Source organism: Mesoplodon densirostris, chromosome 2 (genome assembly GCF_025265405.1).
Source record: "Mesoplodon densirostris isolate mMesDen1 chromosome 2, mMesDen1 primary haplotype, whole genome shotgun sequence".
Lineage (NCBI taxonomy): Eukaryota > Metazoa > Chordata > Mammalia > Artiodactyla > Ziphiidae > Mesoplodon > Mesoplodon densirostris.
In genome coordinates this window covers 90,602,975-90,626,681 of record NC_082662.1, presented here as the reverse complement: position 1 = coordinate 90,626,681, position 23,707 = coordinate 90,602,975, and the positions used below count along the sequence as shown (strand labels likewise).

Here is a 23,707-nt window from a genome sequence, read left to right as displayed (position 1 = left end):
CTTACGTGAATGCAGATAACCTTTTTTTGTCCTCATTTGCAGACCATCAAAAAGGCGGCACTTTAGGAGCATTACAGACATCTTCCAAACCCGTAGTGCTCCCTTCTACATCTTCAGCATATTTCCCTGGGCAGCTACCAAACAGTTAATCCTAGTGTCATCTTTTACTTTTATTGAAATTTTAGAAATTCAGCGTGGTTTTAATATAGAAACAGCACAGATCAAATTCTGAATAAGCAAGTTTCAAAGTTTACTTGAGCTACTGTATTAGATTGTTTGGATCCTTTAAGTACCGCTGTCGTTTATGCAGTTTAGAGGGGCAAATTTGTACTACGGAATGGGTGAAGATTCTTTTTAGTTTGGAACATGGTGTTTTATAGAATAATAGTATGAATTTTATTAAACTAATACTTAGAAATTCTCAGAAGTTCTAAGAAAAGAGTTGATCCTTGTAAGGGACATTCTAATCATATTCAATATCTCAGTTAATTAAAACCTCAGATATATATACTAGTATGAAACCAAAGAATGCTATCAATTCATTTTATCATTTTCGTTAGTACAATAGAAGTTTTAAATTTGCCACCTGCGAATTTTAAGGGAAAATAATTATCTCTTGAGATATATTATTGATGATATTTACAGTAAAGGGAAAAGTCCTGAAATTACCTTAAATGAATAAATTCTTCATAGCAAGTAAATATTTTCCTTGAAACCTTTAAATTATCTTTTGAATAAGTCTGTTAAGTAATTTTGATAAATTTATTGTACAGAAAATCTTGGACAGTCTAATTACATGACCAGATTAGGTACAAAGTGCTTTTAGTCATTTGAGGTGCAGAGTTTATGGATTTTAATGCTTCCTGGAAGTCTACAGTCATCCAGTTTTTCTCCTTCATTTGGAGTTTTGTTTGTTATGCAGTTAAATCTGTATTAGTGGAATATTTGTTTTAAAAATTAGTACTTACACAAAATATTTACTGAGAGCATCATGAATATTCATTTTGCTTATATCAAAATGGGTTCATTTTCATGTTTGCTTATTAGTAAAGTAGGCAAAATGAATAATGTTAGAAGTTACAACTTTCTTCTCTTCCCTATAATTAAGTTTCAGATAAGAATTGTTCCTTTGGGAAAAATGAGGTAATTTAGAAAATTCACCCAGAATCACAGGGTTGCATTTTGTTTTCTTACTGACAACCATCCAGTAGAGTAGCATTCTCTTAAGAAAACTCTAAATCAATTTGTTTGCAGAGATTGCTAATGCTCATGTGATACTTAAAAAATACTTTCAAGGACCTTATTACACAGATGAGGAAAAGAGACATTTCAGGATACTGATGACATACTAATGTTATTGGCTTCCATGGTAAGACAAAAAATATTTGCTAATTTTTTTATGAAGCCACAGTATTGAGTCTTTCCTTATGATACGTTTGAAACTGCTGGCAACCACAAGCTGTCTTAAACTAGGGATCTTATCTAAAAAATTTAATAACCGTTATTAGGTAGTCACTTTTTATATATATATTTTTGTCATTTCGATATACTATATTAGTAAGAATACTCAGTTATAATAACTTGAAAGCACTAATAATCTGGAAAGAAACTTTCTGGCAATATTGGAATCTTTCCTGTAAATAGTATGTAATATAAAACTTTGTGACAAGGGTTTGGATAGGATACATGACATACAGGTAGCTTTTTTTAAAAATATAGATATCCTTTTCCATATCCACACATGGAAAATTGGGAGAATTCCCAAAAGATATAGAGATCATTTTGATATCAAACTTGCTAAAGACTTTTTGGTATTAAATGTATATACACAGACTTTCGAGTGTGCTAATTATTTGCTCTACCTCTTAAACTTTTATTTGAAATTGTTTTGCTGCGTGCAGTTGTACATGTGTTAATAATCAAAATATTGCATTTAATGTATTTCTGTAAACTGTGAGCTTTGTTAATAAAGTATTAATATTTTGGGAATCTTGACATGTAAACAGTATGTAAAAACAAACATAGGACTGACCTACACCACCTGTGCTTAGAAAATTAAGTACTTAGTTAATTTATGAACTAAGTTTTCATTTCTTTGCTTTTGTCTTCCTACAACAGTATTTTATTGAGGGAAATGAAATGGATTCAAAGGGAGAAGGTATAATGCTTTGATTTGTTACTGTAAAAATATAGTAACTGGGCTTCCCTGGTGGCGCAGTGGTTGAGAGTCCGCCTGCCAATGCAGGGGACATGGGTTCGTGCCCCGGTCCGGGAAGATCCCACATGCCATGGAGCGGCTGGGCCCGTGAGCCATGGCCGCTGAGCCTGCGCATCTGGAGCCTGTGCTCCGCAACGGAAGAGGCCACAACAGTGAGAGGTCCGCGTATCGCAAAAAAAAAAAAAAAAATATATATATATATATATATATATATATATATATATATAGTAACAAAGCCAAAACAGGCCTCATAAGGGAATCACAGATCAAGACTTTCTTTAAAAAAAAATCATTAAAATATTTAATTTTATTAACAGAATATTTACATTTCTTTTAAGACCTTATTTAACCATAGTGAATGTTCCAAGTTTAAAAAGCATTAAGCAGTAACCACACATAAGATGAAAACAGTGTAAACTATACAATACTTTATGTACAATTTTTTACAAAGTAACACTTTCTTAAATAATATAACTGGACACAAAAATATACACTTTAGAGAAATTCACATCAGTAATTGTATAAAGCTCTCTTCTAGGGTCCTGAAAATTTAGGACAAACATTAGCTCTGTAAATAAAGTGTTACTGTGACAGTCCTGAAAGGCCACTATATATACTTATCTACATATAGATATCACATTGACATTTTCAAGGCTACCAGCTTTACTATATAATTTTTAGATTATGTATTCAAGTGTTGAGGTTCTTATGATTATGCAAACATTAAAAGAATAGTGGTATAAGTAGCTGGGGAACAAATATGAGCCAGCATTTAGACTTACAGGCTCTAAACACCCCAATTTAAATTCTAAATGGCTGATATTTTCTCATTTCAAAAACAGTAGTGAATGAATAATGTTTAAAATAAAATTACTACAAACAAGCTTGAAACCTGATTCAGATTTAGTATAGTTTTCTTAAGAGTTTTGTTTTTTAAATGCAAACAGTTCATTTACCATTTCTTTAGTGCATCTGCATTAAGGCTTTGAATTATTTGACCCAAGATTTTACACTATTAAAATCTGACTCACGATTTTACAATGTTAAAATGAACAGTTCCACACTACACTACCTACTCTGTCTCACTGCGAGTCAGCATAAATAGTTAAAGCTCAACACCTGAAGGAAATGGTAGCAGAGACATTGCTAGTATCTAAGAAGTTACATATATAGTTTTTAATTTTAATTAAAGGATGTATAATAAAACAAAAAGCTTAGTGGCAAGAAACTGGTGCTAATAAACAAAAGGTTTCTTTTCAAAAGAAATTGTAACATCTTTGGAAAACTGTCCAGTTCTTTTCTTTAGTTCCCACGGAGTTCATGCAGATACATTTCTTAAGACAATCTTAAAGTACATTGTAGATGGAAATGGAATGTACGTCCAGAACTATAGGTGAAAACTAAGACCTGGGTGCTGATAGAAAAGTCTTCCTGATTTCGGTTGTCACACATTTGTGTCCTGGAGTAAAGGTTCTTTGGCCTCTCCTGGCGCTTGTGCACTATGAGGATGGCTGTGACTGCCACAGTGCTTTCTCCAACTGCTGGACCTTAAGCTTAAATTGGTATGTTCCGGAATAAACAAGGCAACAAGCAGAGCCAGCAGTACTGAACAGGCTCCAAAGAGGAAGGGGGGGCCAGGGATGATGGAATTCTGAGGAAGGAAAAGAGAATTAGGACTTTTGCAAAGACTTCTTTGTTCATAACAAGAAATTGCTTATCTTTTAGTAGTAACTGATTGCTGTGAATTATAAGCCAATGACTCCTCTCTTCATTAAAGCCACAGTTAGAAAAAACATTCCCTTTTCAAGGGGAAAAGAAACACTCACTGTCACATTCTCAACGTAAAATTCTGGGGGATAACAGCTGACCCAAGAAACAGCCAAAAGATTTTTTAAGAACAAATACATGCAAAAATATATTGTCATTTATAGCATAAAATCTGAACACATTCTGTGAGCCTTCACTTAATTTGTTAGTTCAAGAGGAAAACAGGGAGATCTCACAAGTAAAATCAAGTAGCATATAATATTAACTACAGTAACAGAATCAATTACCATTTTCTTTGTTAAAAATGTAACTATATTCTCTAGTGACTGAAAGTAAGGAAAACACAGATAATGTCGTTACCATGAGAAGAATCAAACAGACCTGTGTTTTAGCCCCAAATCACATTCATTCTTAGCAAAAACTTGCACTGCCAGTTTTACCTGTGTAGAGCCCACAGACAAACATTCTTTTTTATTTAAAAGTAGTCTTAACTGGTTAGAAGATTAGTGTAGAACTCTGCTAAATACAAGGAAACTAATGAGTTGTTTGTACTGGCTTAAAATAATGTGTTTCGCTGTTAATGTTTTCAGTTGAACAGAGGGGAGTATAGCGAGCAAGTGAACAAAGATGTTTACCAGCACCTAACTGACGCTTCTACAGAAGGCAGACCTGATACAGGGAAGCTCTAACATTCCAGAAGCCTCAGATGAAAGACAAACAGTAGTATGACAAATGGCTGTTACCTATGCCACTAGGTATACTAAGACAAACTAGAATACATAAATAATTTTTTAATTATCCAGGGAAGAAAAGAACACACAGCCAATTTTATAAAGAAGTACGTATATAGGAGGACATAGTCCCTTAGGCTTTGGTTTTAAGTGTTTTTATTCAATCTAAGAATCTCAAATAAAAGCTTTAGTGACCAAAAAACATCACCTTTCAATCCAGCCAAATGAACTATATTTTTATAATTACCTGTTCAAAGTGGTGCTGTGGGCTTGTGTTTGTTCCCAAGTCTGTTCCTGTCATTGGCAGTTCTTTAAGTTCCACATGGAATATGTAGAAAATGAATCCATAAAGGGCTGGTCCCAGACCATTGCATAATCCTCTAATTCCTGTTATCATCCCTTGAACGACACCTGAATTGTTTAAACAAATTATTTAGTGTACCACTTATTTTTTCCTACCCTAGAACCGACACAAACATGAAGTCACTTATTCTAAAGGCAAAACTTTTATCAGACACCAGCAACTTACTGCAGTGGCATCAAAATTACTTAGAAGCTATAAGCTCTACAAAGTATAGTAAGCTATCTGATGCAAATGTAAGCTCAGGTCTAATGTAGAAACAAGGGGGCAAAAGCACTTCATTTCCTTTAAAAAAAAATCTCTTGGCTCAAAATCAGCATGAGTTAATAAGCACAGCTGTTAAAAACTCTGTCCCCAAGCAGCTACTTAAGACCCCAAATATAGCCCCTGTTTATAGAGTTTGATTTTTGTTTACCTCTGGGATCTTATCCCAAATTTAAAATGCAACTTGATTTGGCCACAGGCCTTTCCTTATTTATAACTAAGTGACCTCCGCCACTCTTTTGTAATGCCCGTTTTTCCTTTTGACATAAACAGGCTTTTCAAAGAATTATTCCTCACTTATTAGTGTTTTAAGAATTAAGTGTTCCTGCCACAAAAGTGTAAGACAATAAAAATACATTTTCTATGTGCCTTTAGGTGACAAACATACAATGTTAATGAAAGGGTTATCTGCGTATCCCTGAGATGTCTAGCACATCAGAGCATATTGTTTATGTAATAAATAAATGGTTAGTGAATATAAGGCGACTAACCTTCATCATTAAATTTTCTAGCAAAAGAACAGACAGGGCCACATATTCACAGTTAGAGACAAGGTTATCTACCTAAGGATAACACCCTAGAATCTGCTTTTCCTCTTTACAATGAAAGCAATTTATTTATTTAAAAAAATTTTTTATTGCAGTATAGTTGATTTACAATGTTGTGTTAGTTTCAGGTGTACAGCAAAGTGAACCAGTTATACACATATCCACTCTTTTTTAGAGTCTTTTCCCATTTGGGCCATTACAGAGTATTGAGTACAATGAAAGCAATTTAAAATTCTCTACCCTGAAGATACGCTTATGTTTCTGAACTTAGGAAAGAGACAGAACAGAGAATTAGAATATTCTGTATTTTTAAATAATTATCATTGGATCCTATCAACTCACCTTGTTGATCAGCATCAGCAGTTCGTGAGACAAGTGCACTGACAGCTGGAAAGGTAATGCTAGACATGGCTGCCACCGCCCCAGCAGCCCACATCATCCTGCAATCAAAAGCAGCAAAACAAAAATACATGTTATTATTGCTCTCCATTGTACCTGTCAAAGTCAAAATACATACTTAAAATCAAGTAAGAGAAATGGCTGTGGTACAGGAAAAAGGAGAACTATACTTGCTCTTCCTTCCTATGTGACTGGACAAGTCACTTAAAAGTCTAAGCCTGTTTACTCTTCTAGAAAGAAAAACAACCACTTATTCACAAGAATGCTGTGGGTTTCAATGTAGAATTGGGATATCACATATCACATCTAAACTGTAAAGTGTGTTGGGTATTATTTCTGCAGGACTTGGGCTGGTGGGGAGAGAATGTTGAGAAACATCATTAAATGTTTCCAAACGTTCGCTAGTAGAATGGCAAGGTTCCCAGAGATCTGTGATTCAGTGTGAAGCAATCACTAATTTGATCTAAATGTTCTACTGGCTTGATGTTTAAAAGAAATGTTTTCGATAAATTGTGAGCACCTCTTTTGAAAGGCTAGACAGAAAAATAAAACATCCATCAAAACACACTCTTGGTGCTTACTCATATCCAAGTCCAAACAGAGATGATGTGTTCAGTTGAATGAAACACTACTGTACATTGTGGAGTTCAGTCCTGTAATACCTGAGCACAAAGGTGTGCATGCGCAACCTGACAGCAGCACTATTACCATTACCTCCCTGCAGGAAACCAGACTGGCAAGAAAAGCAGAGAGCTTTCCCAGCATAAAGCCGGGACCAAAACAACTGGACTTCTTGTTTGCCATCAGCAATGATCACTGGTGTTACTCAACTTTTTTTTCCTAACCTTGCTGCTTTGGGATTACATGTGTTTTTCTGACAAACTAAACTGGATTAAATGCTCATTAGAAATTGAAAAACTCCATCTCATTCAAAAACCCAACCCGTTGCTTAGATACAAAATGTCACTCCGCTATCCTCAAGCCACTACAGAATATACAAATACACAAGTGAGAAACCTGTGTTATATACACTGAGAGAAAAAAAAGCATATTAAGAGACAGATTAAAGTCTAAGCCTTAATTGAGAAGCAAATTAAGAAATATAAAAGTTTTGTCAGTTACATCTCAAGCTGAAAAAAACAAAAACACGGCAAACACCAAAATTAAGAAAATTAAAATATTTGTACCTACCAAGGTTCTGAACCGAAGCCATACCATGCCAGCTGCAATATTTGAAATCCCAGACCCAATAAAATGGTGTTCTTATTTCCAATTGACCTCATAAGTAAACTCAAGACTATGGTCTAGAAAATATGAAAAATCAAAGTGGCTTATTAGAATAGAATAAGCTTTTTAATACTGAAAAGAAAAAAAGCTATTTGGTGACCTATTTCTATCTATAATATAAAAGGACTATTACCACTTTTCTACATTTTGGCTTTTCAGCAACAATTGCCCTGAATATATTTGAGACCATTACTCCAGGTCATATAAGCAGATGAAAGGTGCCTCTGCTGATACAGATCCAGATTCAGGGGGAAAGTCAGAAAACTGAAAATAGAAAAGGTGAACTTCGTGTTCAGTACACTTCTACTGAGGACCACTTAAAATCAGAAATTGTAAACAGTAGGGTTGAAAGGTTCTAACTCATGGTTTAGAGATCCCTGTTATGGAATAGCTTAAAAAAAGTTTTTACAGGTCCAAGTTAATCCAAAACGCTTATTCTCCTGACTAAATAAAGCTGAAACAGTACAATTACTCATATATCCTTCACCTAAATTAACCTATTGCTGAAACCATGATGCTTTTATGAACAGTAGATCAGTTTAACAAGTATGACTTGGGAGTCGTGTAGGCTAATAACTAAGAACACAGCCTTGGGAAAAACAGCCGTAATCATTTTGGCTCTAACCATGTCACCCTGGGCAAGTCACTTCAGTCTGAAACTCAGTTTGGTCTCTTAAAAGACTGTGATAATAGTACTTACTTCAAAACTGTGTCATGTGAGTTAGATGAAATGATATACTTAGCATTGTGCCTGGCACATTTAATAAACAACATTATGAATTGGGTTTTCTTGCTTTTCTCTCAAAGTTAATAAAAATTCAGCAATCATTTGGGGACATTAGTATTAAACATACCCCTTAAGATAGCTATTAAGTCCACAGAGGAAGAAGTGAAAATAATTCAGGAAATCACTACTTGATGACTGGCTGATACTCTAAACTCAAAATTATCAAGTATAAGTTTAAAATTCTTTAAATTGAGACAATCATTTAAGAGTTTAATCAGGCTTAATCACAAATAAGCCAGCGGGAAGCAGATGAAGATCCTTTTAAGGATTCTTGAACAATTAACACTCATAGCTTTCCTCTCTGAGATTTTCCCTTAAATCGGGTGAGCGTGAGATTGAATTCCACAAAGCACAAAGCCCTGGAGTACATTCTTCAACAACCACAGCTATGAAAGGGAACTCACCCAGAGCGAGCACTCAGAGAAGAAAAACTTCCTGTGTATATGATACTCTAACTGGGACATCGATTCTCTCCCAAGGGCAAGGGCTTCCTTCTCATTTATCTTTGTATCCCCAGCACCTAGCATAAGTTCTTTTTAAAAAAAAAAAAAAATTTTAAAGAGAACAGAGAGAACCAAGAGAGAGAACCAAGTCGTAAAGGTTAAAATGACTTATGACTTAACCAAGATGACACAGCTAATTAACAGTTAACTGACATCAACTTTGGTCACTTGGTCAACAAATATTTGCCCAGTTCCTACTGTATCCAATGGCTATTCTAGGTCTCAGGGCACTGACCCAGGTCAGAGTACTGGTCAGCAAAGAGATTACCTCCTAGTAGAGAGGAAACGGACGTAAGCATACTTATCAAACCAGATAATTCCAGGTTGTAGCTGCTCTAAGAAAATAAGACCAGGGTAGTGTGATAGAGGTGCTGCTCCAACCAGGATGTGCAGGGAAGGCCCTTCTGAGGCGAGAGCTGAGTGAGGAGGAGGAGGTATGTGAGTATCTGGGCAAAGAGCGCCCGGCTGTGGGTGAAGCAAGCACAAAGCCCTGGGCTGGAGTGTGTTCAACAACATGGAGAACGGAGGAAACGGGGGCTACGTCGAGAGCCTAGATTTCATTCTGGTTGTGACAGGAAGGGAATATTAAACGAGAGCACTATGGCTCAATTCCCACTTTACAAAATTCCTCTGCCAAGTGGCAAACAAGCCGTAGGGAGACAAACATGGAAACAGACCAGATGGAGGCTACGGTCTTGGCTTAGGCTAGGCTCCTAGTAATGGAAATGGTGAGAAGTGCTTCAATTCAAAATACGTTTTGGAGAGAAGTGAAAGGAGATACCATCTGATGTGCCGGATGTGGGAGAAGGAGAAGAAAAGTAATCAAGAATGGCACCAAGGCTCCTGGCCCCAACAGCCAGGAGAGTGGTGATGCCACTGAACGAGATCAACAGCACTGGGTGGAAGGAAGCCAGGTCACAGTCACAGCCCTGTCAAGGGTGAGATGCCCAGCAGGGGTGTGACAGCACTGAGGAAATGTGTACAACTATCTCCAGGCACTCGTGTAAACGTTTATTGAGTGCAAATGTGATGAACTCGTGCCTGCTAGTGCCACGGAAGTGACGGCGCCTATGGCAAACCAGAGAGCAAAGGCCCGAAGGGGACAGCAAGCCTGGGGCTTCCACTGAAGGTCACATTCATGTTACCACATCTCATTTGGTGGAGAAGCTGCACTTCCATATTTTCATATCACACCTCCCAATTTTTAAATGCTTACTACTACTTTTTAAAGTTTTAAAATCACTATGGGAAAAAACCAATGACCTCTAATTTAGCACCCGCTGGGCTGCAGGCACACTGCAGGGTATTAGCGTGACCAAGACAAATATGATATAATTCTGACCTTGCCATCCTCTCAGAGCTCTACTAGAGCTCACAAAGCTACTGAGGCAAAAATAATAAACAGAGGTAAAAAGAGATACACCCAAGTTAATATGAGAACTCAGCGAAGGTATACTTAGGGGGTGAAAGGGGGATGCAGTAAGGACGGCAGGAACAAAGGCCCAAGGGCAAGCAAGAAAATAGAGAGAGGCAGGCTCTGTGCTACTGGAGAGGAGAGTCAAAGACACTAGTCTTTCACTTAGAGGTCAACAGGGGAGAAGTCATTCTCAACTGTATACTTGCCATAAATGAGAGCATAAGCTAATGCTTCTTCCTTTGGGGCTATAAATTTTACTTGATATTTTAATTCATATAATGACATAAACTTAATTATCAATATTTACGTGCAGACTACATATGCCTATTCACCTGTTTTTGAAGTTCAACTAATTTTCTCACTTTGAGAAATGTGATTTTACATCTCAAAAACTATGCTTCTATGTAGGCCCCAAAAGCTGAATGGTCATTTAAGTACTGTATTCCTTGTAGACCATGTTTCTGTTTACAGTATCTGCTGTGCTAGCAACGCTGGCTGAGTCGTGGCTCATTCCTTCTAGATTCACAGCCCTCATGACCCTGCTGCTGCAGGGCTCTTTCCAACGCAAACCCAACCATGCTCCCTCCTGGGTTCACATGCCTGCCCTCCTGGATTCTGAGCTCTTAGTGACTGTTTTCCATCCTGTATTCCTTTGTGCTTGATGCAATGTACTGAGCAGAGGGAAAACTTCCTCTAAAGCACCTTCAACTCATCATTCAAGCAGTCCACAGTGTGCCCAAATTTACTAGGTGCCTGCATGCTCACTTAAGTATGAAATGGAACTTAAGACCTTACAACTACTAACTTCTTAAGTGTCATTATAGTAAATGTTAGCCTGTTCTCTTTAAGATCTAAATCAAATAAAATAGTAGCAAATCTAATCTCAACAATATATGAAAAAGATAAGACATAATGATCAGGCTGGATTTCTCTCAGGATTCAAGGTCAGTTTAACATTTGATAATTCATCAAGCTCTCGTCTTAGTACACTTCCCTTTGTGTTCAGAAAGGTTTTTTTTTTTAAGCTTTTTTTTTTTTTTTTGCGGTACGTGGGCCTCTCACCGTTGTGGCCTCTCCCGTCGTGGAGCACAGGCTGCAGACGCGCAGGCTCAGCGGCCATGGCTCACGGGCCCAGCCGCTCCGCAGCACGTGGGATCCCCCCGGACCGGGGCATGAACCCTAAGCTATTTTTATATATGGGCAACAATATATTTTCCCCCAAAGCTAAAGAGCACATTTCTGAGGCCTTGGGGGAAGTATATTATACAGTTTGAATTTAAATTTGAAGTTTATCACTAAATCTACCAGAAATTCATAAATGATGAGATCTGCAGAAGCAATCCTACCTCCAAGATGGTGAAACATCCAAGAGTACTATTAAATGGACTTTACTTTCCATTTTAAGAGTAGAATAAAACAGAAAAAGCTGCAACCTAGTAGACTGGATCTAAGGTGGGAAAGAGTGTTACAGTAGACCATTTACAGAGTCTGGAAAAAACAAAGCCCAACAGAAAGAAATGGGAGGGGTTTTTTTTTCACAGAAAGGAGAAAGAGTGGAACTGAGATAGTTTGAAGGCCAGAAAAAATATCTCCTAAGAAAATCCAGATTCTTGCGTTGATTAATATCTTATTCATCAAACAACCACCAGCTACCAACTGGGTTTCCAAGATAAAAATACTTTCACGTCACTTCTCTGCTCAAAACCCTCCTATCTTCTTGTCAAGTCTTATGATGACCCAGAAGGCCGCACACGATCTGGTCCCTCTCCACCTCTCAGAATTCATCTCCTGACACTCTCTCCCTTGTTCACTCCACCAGAACCATACTGTCCCCTGGCTCTTTCTTACACATGCCAGGAATTGTCTTTCAGAGTTGTAGTTCTGTTCTGGCATATTCCAGTGGATTGTTCCTCCAGGTATTCCAGTGGATTGTTCCTCATTCCTTTGGGTCTCTGCTCAAATGTCACTTGTATCAGCAAAGGCTTCCCAACCCTCCCAAATAAAATAATACCCTGCCCCCAGCCACGCTCTACATCCCTTGTGCCCTTTTTCTCTATAGTTTTCATTACACCTGATATGTTTACACTGACATGCTTACTCATTCTCTTATCCCACAAGAATGCAAACTTTACAATAGCAGGGATCATGAGCGCTTGACACATGATAGGTATTCAATAAATATTTACTGAATGAATGAATCAACAGTAGAACAAGACTAACGTAAAATTTCTGATTTTATGCAGGTGAATACTCTAGTGTAAATCAATAAACTGTCTTTCTGGTTTACACATCGTATGATGATTAGTACGTGTCAGTCCCCAAAATCTAATCAATACTAACTATACTAACAGAATTATGTTTCCGAACCTTCAAACATCTCTCCCTCTAACGAAAAAGAAACTCACCTGTGCAATAATGGAAAGAATGCCAAGGACTGCTATAAATGCTGCAACACTTTCTGGTGAAAATTTCATTATCTAGAAGGTTTCCAGAAAAAGTAACGTTAATAAAATAAGCACAACAAATACCATACTAATGCAACTACTTGTATATTAACATTAAATCGACCAGAAAAAGAAAATGCAATTCATTTATAACCAAAGAACTCCTCAGAGGAAGAATCTGGCTTTCACTGAGGACCAAAATTATAATAAGTGTTAGATACTGAAAATAATAGCTACGTAACTTAGATTAAGTAAATCTAAATCCCGTAATTTCGAGTTCCTAAATAGGAGACTGCTATCAAGCATTCAAAATCCATTTTACAAATAAATATTGCACCATTTTGTGCTTTTTACAAGTACTGATAAAGGCTTAATCTCTGCCTAGTAAGATTAGTGTCAAGGAGAAAAGAACTAATGCTCTTATTTTGGCTAGCTGCTTTACAAATATATGCTCTAAATCACAAAGAGACTGGAGCAGGTGAATGGATTAAAGCATCCCATCACCTGTATAAGCAACACATAAACAAGCTCAAATGACACACTTTGACAGGAAAATCATCTCTTTTTGCCTAAGCCAAAAGTCTTCATAGAAATGCATAAGGAACATCAGCCACACTAAACAGGAGGTTAATTCTAGTGAGCCATTATTTTAAAAATGATAGTCATTTCTAAAAGTCTCTGCTCTTAAAGTTCTCTCAAGATTAAATATTTTGTATTAAGGCACTAAACAATGAAAGAAAAGTCCACCTTCATAGAACAGAATTTTACCTGTCTGAGGTATAAAAAAAAGCTGGAATATTGGCCTGCCTCCGGTAAGTAGGAGAGAAACACCGTAATGCAGATCAGCAGCACTATGGAGTCCTGGCCCACTTTCTTTAAGGACTAGAACAAGAGAGAGAGCAACACAAGGCTTTATATCAAAACACTGAACTACTCTTAAGAACATGCAGAGATATCTTCTGGCAGTGTACATACAGATACCTAGTTGTCTTTTTTTCCCCCAGTTTATTCTCATCCTCCCCAAAAGTATTCTGAAAAGTATTTCAAAATATTTTTTAAAAATCCATCACGATGTTTTCCCCAAAGAAACATCCACAACAAAACATTAATGCTGTGCTGAATCACACATTCATTTTTTTGCCAAAGTGAATGAAAAAGCATAAACTTACTGCAAAGGGGTCAGCCTGTTCCCAGGAAATGGGTGCTCCCCATGATGCGGGCCGCATCTTCTCAGGTAATGACTCCGGCACAGCAACAAGGATAAAACAAATATCTAGCAGAGCTATCGCTGTAGCCAGGACCACCACCAAGCTGTCCCCATACACTCGCCCAAGATAAGCGCCAATTGCAGGGCTGGTTACCAAACTTGCAGCAAATGTTGCCGAAACCTGAAACAAACCAAGATCAATAGAAAGAGATTAGGCAGGACATCTGGCTCCTTTACTTCCACACCACAGAGACTCTGACTTATGTCAGTCCTCCTGCTGCAGTCTCCCTTTCCTCCTCCTACCTGTGCCAGTTTTCTTATACTTTCTTCTTTTGCAGAAAGAGAAAAGAATTAGATTCTTAACTAAAAAATATGTAGGTGGCGCAGTGGTTGACAGTCCACCTGCCGATGCAGGGGACGCAGGTTCGTGCCCCGGTCCAGGAAGATCCCACATGCCGCGGAGCGGCTGGGCCCGTGAGCCATGGCTGCTGAACCTGCGCGTCCGGAGCCTGTGCTCCGCAGCGGGAGAGGCCACAACAGTGAGAGGCCCACGTACCGCAAAAAAAAAAAAAAAAATGTAATAACCTCTAAGATAGTGGCTTCAAACTTTCTTTTAAGCCTTGGAGCCCTCTGTTTAAATAAATCCTACTGACAAACTTGTAAGTAAAAACAGATTTAAGGGTTTCCCTGGTGGCGCAGTGGTTGAGAATCTGCCTGCTAATGCACAGGACACAGGTTCGAGCCCTGGTCTGGGAAGATCCCACAGGCGGAGCAACTAGGCCCGTGAGCCACAACTACTGAGCCTGCGCGTCTGGAGCCTGTGCTCTGCAACAAGAGAGGCCGCGATAGTGAGAGGCCTGCGCACCGCAATGAAGAGTGGTCCCCGCTTGCCGCAACTAGAGAAAGCCCTCACACAGAAACGAAGACCCAACACAGCCAAAAATAAATAAATAAATTTATATATATTAAAAAAAATGCCAGCAGCACCTAATAACTTCCTCAATTAAAAAAAGATTTAAAAATAAAAAACTGTTTTAGTTGAAGAAGGGTTGGGGGCCTGGATTACCATCCAAATACCCACCCCACCCCGACTGCCAGGCATGCTGGCCCCTGGGGTGCCTCCATAATCCCACAGTGCTCTGTGAAAGGAGTCTAAAACAATACTCTAAGGAAATCCAATGCCACTGTGACTTTTCCCCCAATATTAAAGTTAAAATTAAATGAATGTTTACTTTGATACATATTTAAAGCTGGCTGAAATAAAGCTTAAGGACTTTAAAGTTTATCTTGTCAGCAGTAATAGTGTTAAGCCGAAGCACAAATCTGAACTTGGTCATCACTAGGTGGCAGGTTCAGGAAGAACGAGATCATCGATCCTTGGCATTGAGCCCATCTGTAACCATGTCTCTCTAACATCCTGAGGGAGCCCATACAAGTCTGGTGAAGATGCAGATTAAAGTAGAGAAAACAGGGGGAGAAAAACTGTTAATCCCAGAAATATCTGGCCTACTGGACAAAGTGGCCTGCAGATCAACAACAGATGTGACAACAGGTAACACCTGATAGAGACCACAATCTTCAGAGGATAATTAGAAATTAATGTTATAGGTGCATGAGCTTCTGCTCCCTACTCTGTGCTTTATTCTGTTTGTATGCTCTTTCTGACTTTTGCATGGAGGATTTAAACTTCACAGGAGTGCTTATTTACACAAGCACTTATTTGACAAGTACATAAAATTCTAATAACTATAAACATCTAGCTATCAACCCAAATGTTCATCAACTAGTGAATGGAGAAACAAAATGTGGTCTATCCTGTACAGTGGAATACTACACAGCAGTAAAAAGAAACTATTGATATGTATATCAGCATAGATAAACCTCCTAAGATTATGCTAAGTACAGACACAAAAGACTACATTTTGCATTATTCCATTTATATGAAATTTCTATTGAAAGCAAAACTACAGAGACAGAAGGTAGACTGGTGATTGCCTGGGGTCAGAGGTAAAGTGGAGATGGATGGCAGATGGGCCCAAGGGAACTTTTTGGGCTGATGGAAATGTTCTAAAACTGTATTGTGGTCGTATTTTGTTACAGTAGCTCTAGAAATTCATTACAGTGGGCTGTGGTCTCAGAGGGACCTGGGTTATGAGCAGAGCTCTGGCACTGGAGTTGGGAAAGGGGCAATGGTTCTCACTGTAAGGGTCAGTGAGGTATGTGGGAATAGGAGAGAGCAAAGGTCTAATCAGAGTGCAGGTATTTCATGTCATTTCCCTTCTCCTCGATTCTCCTCCCTGGTGGCTATTTTTTTCTGGCCAGACAGAAAGAGGACCACAAAGATCACTTTATTCCCTTTTATCTGCAGCCATATTATTTCTAGAAGATTGAAACTGTTATTTACTAGATGTGCCTTCAATACATAAAGCTTCCAGGTTGAAACTATTAATTTCAAAGATTTGGCTATGACAAAATAAATTACCTTAGCAAAAACAGAAACAACCTGGACAGTGGGCATGTTGCAAAGCTGTATAAATTTACTAAAATTGATTTAACTACACACATAAAATGGACAAATTTTATGGTATGTAAATTGTATCTCAATAAAGCTGTTTAAAAACAACCTGGCTATCATTAACTTCATATCATTTAATGTTCTTGAGTTTATAACTGATCATTAGTTTTTTTGGTAAGTTTCTCACTATAGGTATTTCCCTCCAAATCCTCTTAATTCCATGATTCTTTGTTATATTTTTTGATCTTTGAGTCAAAGACAACAGACTCTCATAAAAGTAAGATTCAACCTGACACAAAATTCAGTCCGTATTTAACAAAAGATGCTTGCTCCCTATCTGCTGAAGCTCATCACTGTCCTACTTCTGGCTAACAGTGATCTGTTAACTTATTTTATTTCTAGATTTGATAGACATTAAGTGTTCAGAATTTGGCAAACTACTGCCTGTGGGCCGAATCTAGCTATAAATGATTCTTCCACGTTAAAAGTGATATAAACACGTGTCCACAAGCAAAAACAAAAGAATATGCGAGACAAACTTGCAAGGAGTAGTAAATAAGCCAAAGAGATCCAATGCGAAGTAAAATGAATATAGACAATATTGGACTATAATTATGTAATGTGATAAATATAGCTATAACAGCAATCATATTACAATATATAAATGGATCAAAGTAACACTTTGTGCACCTTAAAGTTAAATAATGTTATTATGTCAGACTTATTCAATAAAAATTAATTTTTTAAAAAGCTAAGTTAAAAAAAAAAAAAGAAAAGAAAGAAAGAAAAGAAAAAAGAAAAAATATGAGAGAGACTCTGTGTGGCCCAGAAATCCACCAAAAAGGTTTGGGATCCCTGAGATGGGTGTTAACCTATTATATTTTAGATTAGCCATTAAATAATAGTAATTTAAAAACTCATTACATATTAAATAGTTCTTTTAGTATTCTATTAAAAAGAACTTATATAAGGTAAAAATATTCCACTGTAATTTCAAATCTGATATGCGTGACTAATACTGACTGAATGAAAATATCAAAACTTACATGGCTTTGTACTGAAAAAAAATTTAATATAGTCTAATGGATGATTTTATTTTAAAATGTATTTATGCAAAAATAAATCTTATAATGCAAAGGCTTGCACTCCTTGTAATAAAAGACAATAACAGGGTGTTTTTCAGCAGACACAAAGGTACAGATTAAAAATACATACCAGTCCATAAGCCATACTTCTTTCATGTTCTTGGGTTATATCTGCTACATATGCAAATACCACAGAGAAAGTCACTGCAAAAACCCCAGAAACAGAGATAACAGCAAAATACCACCTAGGATTGAAAGACAATTGACAAGAAATGGTTAGAAAACAATTATTATTACCTTAATCTTCCTTCATTTTTATAATGTACGTATAGCTAATTTCAGTCAACAGCTTACTAGGACAGTTCATAGATTAATTCTTCTATAAATCGTAAGCCCCAGATATTATGTAAACAGGGCTAGATGTGGGCCTTCGATAGCAACTCAGCTACTATGCAGGAATACTTAAAATTAGAAAATGTATTCAGGTCAATTTTTTACCCAATTGTTGAATTCTTAAGTGGCTTTGTTGTTGTTTCTACTAAAAATAGCAACAAACTAGAGTCTACTATAATTCATCTATTACAATTTCCCATCACAGTACTACACAAAAAAACAAAATCCAGTAAATAAAACTGAGGGACAAGTTAGTCTATATTTATCTTGAGTCTATGTATAGAAACTAGATGTTTTTCCATAAGTTATCTTTAGTTCTTCAAATGTTGGCAAAACAACCTGTATGGCAGTGTCCAAAATAAAATGAACAAAAGCTATTTTAAAAAGCAAATTACATTTTGCTATACATGATTCAAAACTACCTGGCTGAGAATAAGAAGTCTCTATTGTAATGCTGATGTTTAGTTTTTAAAATCAAGTGAAATCATATTGCACTTTCAAAATATCATGCCACCGGGACTTTATTGCTTACCAAATTTTTTCTAACATGCTGCTTTCCACAGCAAATAACTTGTTCATTCCCTAGATTTGTTTGGTAAGATTTCATTTAAATGATGAGCATTCGGGCTTCCCTGGTGGCGCAGTGGTTGAGAGTCCGCCTGCCGATGCAGGGGACACGGGTTCGTGCCCCTATCCCGGAAGATCCCACATGCCGCGGAGCGGCTGGGCCCGCGAGCCATGGCCGCGGAGCCTGTGTGTCCGGAGCCTGTGCTCCGCAACGGGAGAGGCCACAGCAGTGAGAGGCCCGCGTACAGCAAAAAAAAAAAATGATGAGCATTCATCAAGGGTTTGGACTTCAGAGTTATATCTCACCTATGAGAGGAAGGAAGATCCTGCCTCATAAATAGCCCTTTCTAGATTCACCATGGAAATACAGCCGATCTATGATATAGAATTAACTAACATTAATATTCAAGTGGAGTAGAATATTAGTCAAAGAATTAAAAAATCTACAACTAAATTGGGCTCTATTATCTTGGGAAAATCATTCTCTTTGTGAGCTTTCCCTCCCTTCCTCCTCAGTGGAAGACTTGATTTTAATCAGGGTGGCCAAGAGCCCAGCCTCCTGTAACTAGGGGCAGCGTATGCCTGAAATCTGACCAAACAGATGCAAGCAGAGGTTGGGTGGGAATTCCATAGTTTCCCTAAAGGAAGGCAGTATGCTCTTTGTAGCCACTCCTTCCATCTTTTCTGCCTGAAGGTGACACAAGCTGGAGCTCACTTAAGCAGCCATCTGGACAGTGACGTGATAGCTGAGGATGGAAGAGCATGAAGATAGAAAAAGTCTGGTTCCCGGGAACTGCCCTACCAGCTCTGGACTACTCAACTCCAGACTTCTTTTATATGGAGAGAGAAATTAGCAATGAATTTCCTTGTTTTTAAGAAACTATTATTTGGGACTTTACTGATATATAACAAAATCTATTCCTAATTAATATAGATAATGATGATAAACCTTGTGTTTTTAACATCCTACTTAAGAAAATAAAAAGTTAGCAACCCTATCCAGTACCTAAAATATTGTTTTGAAATTTGGGCTGTGAAATCCAAAAGCAGATTAGCTGGTAGTCTACATGCTTCCTATAGTGGCATCTAGTTCAAAAAACTTTATTACTTACTGTTATATTACTTAGCTACTATATTTTTAAAGGCCCTTTTATCTGTATCAAAGAATAAATGTATTAGAAAAATAAATTAAAAACCTACATAGATAGGATGGATAAAAGTGAAAGAAATAAGGGAATATTCAGAAAACAATTAATAGTTGACATTTAGTTGCTATAATCTGAATGTGCACGTACCATGGGCTGATCTTCATTAAAGGAATTGGGGCACACGTGAAAAATACTGTTAGCAGCAAGAAGGATTTTCGGCCCCAAACATCAGAAAGAGCACCAATAAGTGGGGCACTGAGGAATGACAACAAACCCTAAAAAAAAGTTAAATGAAGAAAATACATATACTATATATACTGATGAGCCAAAAATAAATCATTTTACTACCACAGAAGAATTTTAAACAAGTTTATTTCTAAAATAAGTATATCACCAAACTTTAGATAAACAACTTGCTTCTTGTCTGTATATAATTTTTAAATTTCCCAAGACCATACAGAACCATCTGCAGGCTGTGGTAGCATATTAAACACAAAACGTTCTAATGAATTCTCAACCACAGCTCTAGCAATTCTAGAAGGAATATCATATGCTAATTATCAGTTTATAAACTTGTTGATCAAATGGAACCAAGAGTAAAGAATATGTAGAATAATCAAAACTTTACCATATTGATATATTTTATACTCATACATTTTTTAAATAGTTCTTTTCTCTTCAATCTATATTCTTGTTGCTAGTTTACAAAAAGCACTCAGATCTTTGTAATGAAAGTGCCAACACATAAAACACAGGGGAAATTTGTTATGATGTGGTTTACCATTATTATACATAGTTGGCTATATGTAAGTCAAATCATATTTAAAACCCAGTTCATTTAAAAAGTGCTAAGTAATCCCCCAAGATATACTCCAGTTGTAAAAATTAATACTTAGGAGATTGATCAACTAACTTAATAAACCGGCAGAATTACATATATTTACATAAGTATATGTGTGCATGTTTGTGTACATGCATATGTATATATATATGATTGATCCTACCTTTACTCCTTGAATTAGGCCATTCATCAGAAATGTATGTTTAGGGAAGGTTTCATGTAATACCTAAAGAATAAGAACAAAATAAAAAGCTCATGCTACATTTTGTCCTAGTAAAACTTAAAACATCCCTTCATAACACAATCCAATTTTATTTCATATAAATTTTCAGGTTTGTATGACACTATGCATATGAGTAAATACTAATAATACCAAACATTTATATGGCATTTACTATGTCACAAGGCACTAAATTGGGCACTTTATCTCATTATCTCCTTTCATTCTTTGTAATGGCCCTATTAGAAAACTGATACACAGAGAGGTTAAATGTCTTATCTAAGATCACATAGTAAGTGGCAAAACTGAAAGTGAACACAGGAAGTCAAGCTTGAAAGTCCATGCTTTTAATCACTATGGTATCCTGCTTCCAACATATAACCGACTGACTTATAACTCCCTTTACAGACAGGTGTTATTATCTAAGATAGGAGACTACGAGAATAAATAGGGAAGTTTTAATTGCCGAAAAGTGGACCTAGAGATTCCGTAAGGTAAGAAAGAAACAAAAAAAAAAATCCCAACCCATGAAAATGTATAACAAGCTTCTTTATCCTTTCCAAGGCCCGGTCTCAAACCACATGGCATCAGTTTGTTCACTGGGTAACAAGTGAACCATGGGGAACTCACTGGTTGAGAAAGTAACTGGGGGAAAGGTAACTAAAAAAATAAAAAGCAGCAACCACCATTTTCACAGCCTATGTATCAGAGGCTTTAATACTTTTACTTAATCCTAACAATATTATGAATTAGATATTACCACTTTACAGATGTGGCAACTGAGTTCTTGCTTGACTTATATTATACCATTATACCATACTGTCTCTCAATAAAAACAACAGAGAATGGCAATGTGGGGAATGAGACAGGTTGGAAAATCTTCTCTTTAGGAAGAAAAACTATGCTGGTTTCTAACATCCTGCAAGTAAAACCTTTAGAAGGATTAGAAGGCTTGCTTTTCTTCAGTTACTCTTCTGCCAATAACTAGAAATTTAACAAAAATTAGCTTTTATGTAAAAATAAAATTAGAAATGTTTAGTATTCAAAGAAAATCACTAATATGGGAAAAATCACATATTTATGATATTCACATATTTTGTGATTCTCAACGGAGGGTGATTTTGACCCCCAGAGGACATCTGACAATGTCTGGAGACATTTTTATCACATGAGGGATGAGGGAGGGCAGGGGTCAGGGGAAAGAAAAGACATTACTGGCATCTATGAGGTAGAGGTCAGGAAGGCTGGTGAACATCGTACGATACACAGGTCAGCCCTCCCCCGCAATAATCATCTGGCCCCAAATCTCGATAGTTGAAAAACCCTATTATTTATTATTTATAGTGAAGACCCACGGATTCAAAGAAGGTGGGTGCAAACTTTTTCTGTAAAGAACCAGACAGTACATATTTTCAGTTTTTTCTAGCTTTGCAGGCCATACAGTCTCTGTCACAAGTGCTCAACTCAATAAAAGCAGCCATAGACTATATGTAAATGAATAGGCATGGCTGCGTTCCAATAAGACCTTATTTACAAAAAACAGGGTACTAGCAGTATTTGCTCTGGCCATAGTTTGCTAGTTCTTGTACTAGAGAAAAAGATTTAAACTCCTTAAACTGGTATCCCCAAACCTTTCATAACAACTCAAATCTGCTTTTGTTCCAGTTATTACTAAGGGCCAATTCTTTCTAGGGACAAAGAATGGATTTGGTGTTAAAAAGAAAGAAGGACATAACGAATGCTTACAAGAAGTTTTGTAATACGCTAAATCTTATTTCTAACAATTCACTTTGCCAAGCTATCTTCCATTCCAATCAATCTGGTCTTTTCACTACTTTAGAAATATTCCTAAGCTTTCCAATATTCATACTTTTACACATGATATCCTATCTACCATAAATGTTTGTTCCCCTTATCTTCCCTATCTAGTCGACCCCAAAATCTTCCGTATTGCTCCTTTGCTACCAAACTTTCCTGTCCAAAGCAATCAATTTCTCCTTTAGGGCCATATAATAGGTGATTACAGCACTCCCTTGGTCATCACATATAGCTTTCTAATATTTTTTATATTACAGTACTCTGTTACTTAGGTCTTGTATTTTTCATCTTTTCAGGTATTTGCTAAATATTTCTTTTCAATTATATTTCAAACTTCTTAAGGGCAGACAGGCACTATATCTACTATACTTTGCATTTAATATATTTTTATTTCTATTAGTGCCTCATCAATAGAGTGCCTTCATATTATTAACTGTTCACTAAATGTTCATAATTAACAGATTATAAATTCTGCTTTCAAAATGACTTAATATAGGGCCTCCCTGGTGGCGCAGTGGTTGAGAGTCCGCCTGCCGATGCAGGGGACACGGGTTCGTGCCCCGATCCCGGAGGATCCCACATGCCGCGGAGCGGCTGGGCCCGCGAGCCATGGCCGCGGAGCCTGTGTGTCCGGAGCCTGTGCTCCGCAACGGGAGAGGCCACAGCAGTGAGAGGCCCGCGTACAGCAAAAAACAAAACAAAACAAAACAAAACAAAACAAAAAAAAAAAGACTTAATATAACATGACAATTATGCAAATTGATTTAACCAAATGTTACAAAATAAAAACTTTTATAACCCCTCCAAAGGAGTATTGCTAAAGATAAACAAACCCTCACGTTTTTTTTTAACAAAAATTTTAACACAGAGACAAATATTAATATAAGAAGTAATAAAAATGTTGGTTGTAAAGATTTTTGATCCTGAGGGACCCTTAAGCACTGGAGCTCAATAGGAAAAAAATGTATCATTTTCCAATAAATTTTATGGATCTTAAAAATTTTAAGAACTTAAAAAATTTTGAGAGCAAAGAGTCCTTAAAATATTAAATGCTTCAGGACTATCTCTGAGCAAAGAATGCTAAGCCATTGATACAGAAGAGATGCTGGAGGACTGGAGCACAGGGTCTTGCTCCATAACATGCATTGTGCACCTAGCAACTTGAACCATCAGATATTGGCCTAGTA

At 37.0% G+C, this 23,707-nt stretch overlaps 2 protein-coding genes across 2 annotated transcripts in view; one reads left to right on the top strand and one right to left on the bottom strand.

Moving 5' to 3' along the window:
- The window catches only part of SASS6 (SAS-6 centriolar assembly protein), a 61,988-nt gene extending 60,082 nt beyond the window's left edge, over nucleotides 1-1,906 (top strand). The window contains exon 17 of the mRNA XM_060090187.1: nucleotides 43-1,906. Within this exon, the coding sequence (XP_059946170.1) occupies nucleotides 43-149 (107 nt within the window). The 3' untranslated portion in view covers nucleotides 150-1,906. The remainder of the gene's footprint in view (nucleotides 1-42) is intronic.
- Nucleotides 1,907-2,562: 656 nt separating this feature from the next.
- MFSD14A (major facilitator superfamily domain containing 14A) overlaps nucleotides 2,563-23,707 on the bottom strand; it is a 39,384-nt gene continuing 18,239 nt past the window's right edge. The window contains exons 3-12 of the mRNA XM_060085668.1: nucleotides 20,646-20,708; nucleotides 19,789-19,916; nucleotides 17,664-17,778; nucleotides 13,896-14,114; nucleotides 13,495-13,608; nucleotides 12,688-12,759; nucleotides 7,480-7,592; nucleotides 6,232-6,329; nucleotides 4,964-5,127; nucleotides 2,563-3,869 (exon numbers count right to left, since the gene is read on the bottom strand). Coding sequence (XP_059941651.1) covers nucleotides 3,663-3,869; nucleotides 4,964-5,127; nucleotides 6,232-6,329; nucleotides 7,480-7,592; nucleotides 12,688-12,759; nucleotides 13,495-13,608; nucleotides 13,896-14,114; nucleotides 17,664-17,778; nucleotides 19,789-19,916; nucleotides 20,646-20,708 — 1,293 coding nt within the window. The 3' untranslated portion in view covers nucleotides 2,563-3,662. The remainder of the gene's footprint in view (nucleotides 3,870-4,963; nucleotides 5,128-6,231; nucleotides 6,330-7,479; nucleotides 7,593-12,687; nucleotides 12,760-13,494; nucleotides 13,609-13,895; nucleotides 14,115-17,663; nucleotides 17,779-19,788; nucleotides 19,917-20,645; nucleotides 20,709-23,707) is intronic.